General features: G+C 45.2%; 1 protein-coding gene across 1 annotated transcript in view; it reads left to right on the top strand.

Annotated features, from left to right (window-relative positions):
- The first annotated feature begins 6761 nt into the window (after window positions 1–6761).
- Window positions 6762–8632, top strand: part of SPTLC2 (serine palmitoyltransferase long chain base subunit 2) — a 105472-nt gene continuing 103601 nt past the window's right edge. The window contains exon 1 of the mRNA XM_017880651.1: window positions 6762–7129. Within this exon, the coding sequence (XP_017736140.1) occupies window positions 7004–7129 (126 nt within the window). The 5' untranslated portion in view covers window positions 6762–7003. The remainder of the gene's footprint in view (window positions 7130–8632) is intronic.

Below are 8632 nucleotides of genomic sequence, written 5' to 3'. Positions count from 1 at the left end.
TGGCTTTAGAGTCATTGGGCACATAAACATCAGAATAGTCTTCTTCCAGATATAGGTTAAAATGGCCCACCAAAATATTAGGCACCAAAAATTATTGGTTTTGGAAGTGATACAAGATAGAGAAAAAATGTGAGAAACAGTTAGCAAATATTGAGGGTAGAGGAAGAACCCCAAAGGCCGTTTTAAAAGAAGTTATGTTGTCCATGAATATGTAACATTGCAAAGTAAATATAAAGAAAGTGATGGGGACAATAGCTAAATCTTCTAAGGGTTCTATGATGAAGTGGAAAAGAATGACAGCTTTACCTTCCACTTATTCGGTTTAAATATGCAAATTCCATCACACCATTGAATGCATATGTCACATTGCCTAGGAACATATGCAATTTCTTATTTATGTCTTCTTTTTTTAAAAAAAGCAAATTTTTTTGGTTTTTTTATGGAGATACACTTCACATTCAGTACAATTCAATTTTTGCCATTCACAATATATGACATTCAGAGTTGGTGGTATGTTGTCTTACGAGTCCTTTATTGCTCTTTTTTTTGGGGGGGGGTGGGGACAAAGTCTCACTCTGTTGCCCAAGCTGGAGTGCAGTGGCACCATCACGGCTCACTGCAACCTCTGCCTCCTAGCTTCAAGTGATTCTCCTGCCTCAGCCTCCTTCGTAGCTGGGATTACAGGTATGCACCACCATGCCTGGCTAATTCTTTGTATTTTTAGGGAGATGAGGTTTCACCGTGTTGCCCAGGCTGGTCTTGAACTCCTGATCTCAGGTGATTCACCCACCTCGGTCTCCCAAAGTTCTGGGATTACAGGCGTGACCCACTGTGGCCTGCCCTTTATTGCTCTCTTAGAGAGTTAATTCTCGTCTGTATTTCTATTTTTCTTATACAACTACATATACAAAGAATGTCTATTAATGGCTTTAGGATAATGATTTGATGAAGATGAAGATATCAATCACTTAAATCAGTTAAGTAAACACACAGAACAGACAGTGACCATAGGGAGGGATTAATTTGAAACAAATTTTGCAGGTCGGATTTGTGGAGAGGGAGAGTTTAAATGCAGCATTCCTAGTAATATCATCTGAAAATGTTGAGACTGTCCGAGGCATTCCTACTTCCTGCTTTTTACTGTCGTAATCATATGTAATGTGATCAGTGCAATGGACATCTGTGACTTATGCCTACTCAGTGCCGTGTTTTCTGGCAACAGCATCCATCTTCTCCCAGTGGAAAACCATTGGTCTTCCCTTCTCTGAGCCTGTGGCTCAGAATTGGCGGAATGGGTGGGCACAAGATTCAGGCCTGGCCAATCAATTCAACACTCACCCGATGCATGTGACCCAAGCTGGGCCAACAGGAGTCTACTTAGGAATCTCGAGAATACTACAGAAAACAGGCAGTGTCTTTCAGCTGAAGTTTTAAGCTGACTGAATGGAAGCTTGCCCACCACAAGCCATCTTTGCCATCACATGGTGGCAGCCTTTCTGGGAATAAAGCTAATTCAGAGGGACCGCAGGCTGGGGATGGAGATAGATTTCTTTCCTTTTTTTTTTTTTTTTTTTTGAGCTAGGTTTCTGATGATATCATTTGAGTACCTGGTCCAATCAGATCTACCCTTAGTTTCTGGTTATGTGAGTCAGTAAATCATCTTTATGCTTAATCCAATTTAAATTCAGTTTCAAAGCTTGCAACTCAGAGTGTTGGCTAACATCACCACCATTATCATAATCTACATCACCATCCTCTCTCCTCCCTCTTGAAGCCAGAAGCAAAAGTCCACTTGCTTCCTGAAGCAGAACCTGAAATGATTGCAACATTGAGTCAGGTGAGTGCCCACAGGAAGTCCAGGGTGGCAGTGTGGGGTGTGGTGGAGGAAGCTCTCAGGTGCTTCTGGAGCAGAGGTAACTCAAGGCCAGAGACCCGCCATTGAGACATAGGCTCTGGCTGCCTATTCCTGGAGCACTCATCTGTATTATTGTAGAATTCCCATTGCAAATGCTTTGTTGGGTACAGATTAAAATCTCTACTAAGTGCTCAGCTGGCACCCTGGAGGTGTATAATCAGAAATCATCATTCCTCTTAAAGCTTCATGTTTGCATGCAAACATTCATTTAAATAGCTCAGGCCTCAAGATCATAACGCAATTCTAAACTCTTGTCCCAGGACCTGCCCAGTTTTGTGGATGCAAATATTGCCACTGAAAATAATTCAAAAACATTATCCAAGATTTTCCAGCAAAACTAGGGTCAGAAACCCTGGGAGAGAATTAGTCTATTTCACTTACTCTATTAGATTAGGAATAATGAAAGGGGAAAGAGCAGATGCATTTCTTGTAAATCAAGACTGAAAACTCCGCAAGCGCAAAGACCATGTTTCTTTCTATTTATCATTGTATTTGTGACACCCAACATGATGGCCAGCAAAAAATACTTGTTGTGTGATTGGCCTAATAGAAAATGAATGAATGAAGCACGAGAAGTTTGAAAAGGAAAGACCAGGCCAGGCGCGGTAGCTCATGTTTGTAATCCCAACAATTTGGGAAGCCAAGGTGGGTGGATCACTTGAGGTCAGGAGTTTGAGACCAGCCTGGCCAGCATGGCAAAAGCCTGTTTCTACTAAAAACACAAAAATTAGCTGGGCATTGTGGCATGTGTCTGTAATTCCAGCTACTTGGGAGATACAAGAATCGCTCAAACCCAGAAGGCAGAGATTGCAGTGAGCTGAGATTGCACCACTACGCTCTAGCCTGGGCAACAGAGTAAGGTTCCATCTCAAAAAAAAAAGAAAAAAGAAAAAGAAAAGGGAAGACCAAATGATGCTCTCAGAGTCAGATTCAAATAATATCTCCGCATTGTCTATCTCTGGTTTTTGTGCAAAAGTAGATTACTTCTGAAGGGCCCTTTCCATTTCATCTTGTGGTTCTTCTTTTTTTCTTTTTTCTTGAGATGGGGTCTTACTATGCTGCCCAGGCTGGTCTTGAACTCCTGGGCTCATGTGTTCCTCCTGCTTCAGCCCCCTGAAGAGCTAAGATTACAGGTGCCTACCAAAATATGCAGCTCTATCTTGTGATTCATCTGCAGCATTAACTGATATAAAGGACATTGTCCATTTTTGCCTGCCCAGTGTCCATTCCCTTTTTCTATTAGGTCCCCCATTTCCTTTTAGGAAATCACCTCTTCTCATTTAACATACTCTTCTTAAGAGGGTGCGTCTTGGTAAACACCACCCACCATGAAAAGTGAAGGAAACTTTTTTCTTCTGTTTGTACCTATAAGGACCAATGCAACCTAAACTCAAGTAAGCAGATATTCTCTCCAGTATTTGACTCTCGACCAAGTGACCCAAGAATGGAAGGGGTAGTTGGAAGTCATTTATTTTGGCAGGGGTGTTGCTAAGAGAAAAAATTCAAAGAAATTAAATTTAGGCGGGGCACAGTGCCTCGTTCCTGTAATCCTAGCACTTTGGGGGGCCAAGGTGGGTGGATCGCCTGAAATCAGGAGTTCAAGATCAGCCTGGCCAATGTGGTGAAACCACATCTCTACTAAAAATACTAAAATTAGCCAGGCGTGGTGGCAGGCGCCTGTAATCCCAGCTACTTGGGAGGCTGAGGCAGGAGAATCGCTTGAACCCGGGAGGTGGAGGTTGCAGTGAGCCGAGATCACGCCATTGCACTCCAGTCTGGGGGACAGGAGCAAAACTCTGTCTTTAAAAAAAAAAAGAAAGAAAGAAAGAAAGAAAGAAAGAAAGAAAGAAAGAAAGAAAGAAAAGAAAAAAAGAAAGAAATTAACAGAATTTAACTGAGCAAATAATAATCCTCAAATTGGGCAGCCCCCATCCAGAATCAGAACACTCCGAGAGATTCCGGCACTGTCACATGGTCAGACAGGATTTATGAATAGAAAAAGGAAAGAAACATACAGAAAACAGAAGTGAGACATAGAAACAGTTGGAATGGTTATAGCTTGGCTTTTGCCTTATTTGAACACTGAACAGTTGGCTGCCTGTTGAGTGGTTTCTGTGATTGCCTGAGGCTTGGCTACTTGTTTGGGTTTTTTTGTTTGTTTGTTTTTGTTTTTGAGACGGAGTTTTGCTCTTGTTCCCCAGGCTGGAGTGCAATGGCACGATCTCAGCTCACTGCAAGCTCTGCCTTCCGGTTCACGCCATTCTCCTGCCTCAGCCTCCCGAGTAGCTGGAACTACAAGCACCTGCCAGCACGCCCGGCTAATTTTTTGTATTTTTAGTAGAGACGAGGTTTCACTGAGTTAGCCAGGATGGTCTCGATCTCCTGACCTCGTGATCCGCCCGCCTCAGCCTCCCAAAGTGCTTTGATTACAGGCGTGAACCACCGCGCCCAGCCCTAAATGCTTTTCTTAATTCTCCAACTCTATGAGATATATCCCATTTTACAGATGAAGGAACTGAGTCATGGAGAGGTTAGGCAGCTTTGCCTAAATCATAAGGATTCTAAGTGCCGAAACTGGTCTTCAATTATGGTGTATCTGACTGCAGAGCTCTTGCTTCTAAGCATTGTGTGTAACCTCCCTCTCAAAGAATCTCAAAGCAGTGCTTACATGCTTACACAGGTGTGTATAAAGTTCATAGAGGAGAAAGCAACTAATTTTGTGGGGAGGTTGGGCTTCAAAACAGGCTTCACAGTTGAAGAGGTTTGAGTAATCTTGAAGGAAGAGAAGGGTTGTCTTCCTGGTGCCTAGCATAGAAGTTTGCATATGAACACTGTAAAATGATGATTAAGCAGCTTATGCTTCTGGAAGGAGTTGTTTTCCTGTTTACATGGAGCCTGGGGTGTTTCCTACTGCCTACTGCAGCATCATTTTTGTGATTTAGCAATGGCATGTGAAGTAATCAGATCATCTGTATATCACCGATGCTCACAGAAGCCTGTAAGGTAAGTAGTACAGGTATACACTTTGTAAGATCAGTGAGGAAACCAGGGCTGAGTTTGCATGATTTGTTCAAAACTATACATGGTGAGTAAGTGGTAGAACAAGACAAGGGGCCAGACCCCTGAGGAGGGATTGGCTAACAGGATTCCTCTAATCTAGCCAGACTCCTTTACTCCTCTTAGCCTGCAGTTCAGGCTTTGCTCTTTCCAGACTCGGCACCTGAGTTTCTGAAGGTTTCCTCAGAGTACCCTCCCCATCCTTCTCAGTTCCAGCTCTCCAAGTACCACTCATCTTCCAAGATCTATCTCATTGCGCATCTTCCTCACAAGCCTTCTCCAAATTCATTCAGCTCACTCCCTAAGCTTCAGTTAAATCCCTTAGCCCTGCTTCCATCCAGATTCCTGCTCTGAAAACTTTCTACATGGTTAGACTCATCACTGCCATTCAGCTTCCCTCATCAGGACTCCTGTTGCCAAATCTCTCCAGCCTTAGGTTGGTCTTTAACTGTTGTTTTCTTGTCTCTCACTGAAATGTAAGCTCCATGAAGCACAGCCATATGCTTCTTTTTTAGCCTTATACATATAGACGTATATTCACTTTAAGATCAATAAGTGTTTGTCTTCAAATAGGATGTGTGGCATGCATGATCCCACCTTCTGTTAGATTATTCAGCTTCTAAGTCATGCAAAACTGATACCTTGTGGACCTCCTTTCTAAAGCTCCTGCAGGGTAGGGGAAGACTGCATGGATTCTCATAGGTGCATTTAGCAATTACTAGTAACCAACACTTAATGAATGCTTACTAATTGCTAGGTCCTGTACAAAATACATTACATACATAAACTTATTCAATCTTCATGACAACTATTATTATCCCCACTGAACAGATGAAGACACATAGAGGTCACTCAGCTAGTAAGTAGCGCAGCTAGGATTTAAAACCCAGACTGACTCCAGAGTCCATACTCTTAATTATGACACTAAATTCTTTATGGATAACAGAAAGTCTCTAACTGTAATGTAGATCAGTTTCCTTGCTTTCTAACCCAATGGGAAGATGGAACTAAAAGGGTGAGAAAACAATATTTATTATACTCCTATTACGAGCCAAGTATTATAAGAGATGTATAATGGGTTAATGATATAATTCTTGCAATAAGTCTAGGAAGCAGGAAGTATTAACTCTATTTTAAAGAATTTGGCTTCTAAAGTGGTTAAATACAGTGCTCAAGTTTTAGCTTCCAGTTACTGGCAGAGTTGGAATTAGACCAGGTTTTCTAACTTTGAAGGAAAGACTTTAAAGGAGGCTGTATGGAAAACCCTGCCAAGGGCAAATGTGAAGGGCACGTGAAAAGACATCTGAATTATTACTTATAATAATTCAGAAATAGTGAATGTGTGGCGCAAATTGAAGAATGGTGAGAGATTGTCAAAATATCTATTCTGTAAATACTCACAAAGGAATAAGCTAATTAAATACGGGAGCTGCGGGTCTTGGGCTAGGACATAAAGCCCAGAACTTCCCGTGAGGCAAAGGCAGACACTGCGCCACCTGTCCTGGAGAACCTGGGAACCCGCTCTAGAGACTTCGGCTCAGCCCCTTTTCTTTCCTCACACTCTAATTGGCTACTTTTCCCTGGGCTCCGCCTCCTTCTCTGTCTGGACCATTAAACAGGCAAGCCCTACCCAGGACCTGGGTGCGGCCTCCAATCAGGTGCCAGGCCCTGGAATCCCTCTAGAGAAGCCCCCTCTCCGGCGAGGCGCTTTGCTCTCCTCCGTGATTGGCCAGGCAGCAGCATGGGGTCCGCCTCCTTCTCTTCCAGATAGGTCAGCGGTCTTCAGGACCACATCCCTCTCGGCCGGTCCCTGCCGTTTTTTCCCTTCGCTGCGTGGCCTTGGGCGAGCCCGGTCCTCTGCGGAGAGCGCCCCGCCCTCTGTGAAGGCCCGCCCGGGAATTGGCGGCGGCGCTGCAGCCATTTCCGGTTTCGGGGAGGTGGGTGGGGTGCGGAGCGGGACTTGGAGCCGCCGCCGCCGCTGCCGCTGCCGCCGCCCACAGATCCTGCCTTGCGCCTGGTGCTGCCAGGAAGATGCGGCCGGGGCCCGGAGGCTGCTGCTGTCGCCGCACGGTGCGGGCGAATGGCTGCGTGGCGAACGGGGAAGTACGGAACGGGTACGTGAGGAGCAGCGCCGCAGCCGCAGCCGCCGCCAGCCAGGTACGAGGGGCCCGCGCCGCAGGGCCGGGGTGGCGGTGCGGGCTGGCGGAGGGGCGGCCGGGCAGGGCGAGGTCTCTGGGCCATCCGCTGGGCAATCCGCCGGGTGGGCGCAGCTCGCAGGTGTGGGCGGCAGTGTCCGGCCGCTGGCCCGACCTCCACGAGCCTGGAAGCTCAAGGACGGCTGGGGGGCTCCCCACGTCTCCGCGCCTGGAGGTCTTCCTCCCTTCCCTCCGGAGCTCTGGGTTCTGCTCAGAGCCCCGGGTACCTTTCTCTGACCCATCCTGCCAGAAGTGTGTGCCGCCCCCAGGGGAAGCAATGAGGGACCCCTCGGACCCCACTGGGAGCTACCCAGGGGCTCCCGAGGGTCCCTTCTCAAACCCCCGAGGTTGTTGCTTCCTCTTAAAGTCCTGCAGCCTTCCAAAGAAAACCACCCATGGGGTCCTTAAGAGGCAAAGAAAGTTAGGCGGTGGTGTCAGATGGAAACACACCCAGCCTCTCCCAACCACATTCTGGACTACCACGTTCGCTCCCCAAGCAGGACATTGGTCCGTAGATCTGGCAGGGAATCCAAGCTGGTCCCTCGAAAGCATCATTCTCTTAACTCTGCTCGTGGTGAGACTCTACCCCAGGCTCCAGGTTGAATTGGGTGACTCCTTCGACCCTTTTCTGAACACGAGTGCTCTCACACAAGGGGATTGTTTAGCTTGGTGGTGACTTGCGATGACTATACTAATTAACCATGCTGAATCATCAGCCAAGTTCAGGCAGTTCTAAAATATTTTGAAAAGTTCTAAATTCAAGACAGTGCTTATTATCAACCTTACAGTGCTCTAGACTGACAAGTATTCTGTTGAAATGTGTTTTTAAAGATGAGCTGGTTAAAAAGATGCAAGATCGGTGTTCCTGGAAGAGAGTGTTGCGATAATTTCCAGTTGACTTTAATACGTTTAAGTCTTGTACAGATACTAAGGAACACTTAGAAAGTACCCTGTTCCCCTTTAGCAGGAGTGTGACCGTTGCAGTTTTGATAGGATGGTGATCTTAATTTGGCTTTAACATAGATATCTGGCAGGCTACACCCCAGATGAGTGTTACGATGGATAGATCTGTTACTGTTTGGTGTGAAGCAGAAAATAAAGCATTTTTCCAGGTCATGTGAGATATTGAGACTGAGAGTTGAGGGGAAGAATAAGTAAAACAGACTTGACCTCCCCTGAAGTTGTAAGGTGTCAAAGCGAAGTAATACACAGATCAAAAAGATTTGTTTTCACTTTTAAAGACATAATTGTATGAGGGAGGAAGTGATAACAATGAGCTCATTATAAGCAGTGGAATAGTTTGTCGTTTTCCTAGCAATGTAAACGACTTATAAGACAAAATTGTTGTGGTGTATAGAATGTAATAGGGAAATTTAACGGGTAGGAGTTAGAAAATACATTGTAGGTGAATAAGTGAGGTATGATTTTTTTTTTTTTTTTTTTTTTTTTTTTTTGAGGGGGTTTC

The sequence above is a fragment of the Rhinopithecus bieti genome, unplaced genomic scaffold, assembly GCF_001698545.2.
Source record: "Rhinopithecus bieti isolate Rb0 unplaced genomic scaffold, ASM169854v2 scaffold_11380, whole genome shotgun sequence".
NCBI classification, from domain to species: domain Eukaryota; kingdom Metazoa; phylum Chordata; class Mammalia; order Primates; family Cercopithecidae; genus Rhinopithecus; species Rhinopithecus bieti.
Note: the sequence above shows the minus strand (reverse complement) of the source record. Positions and strands in the feature narration are given on the sequence as shown.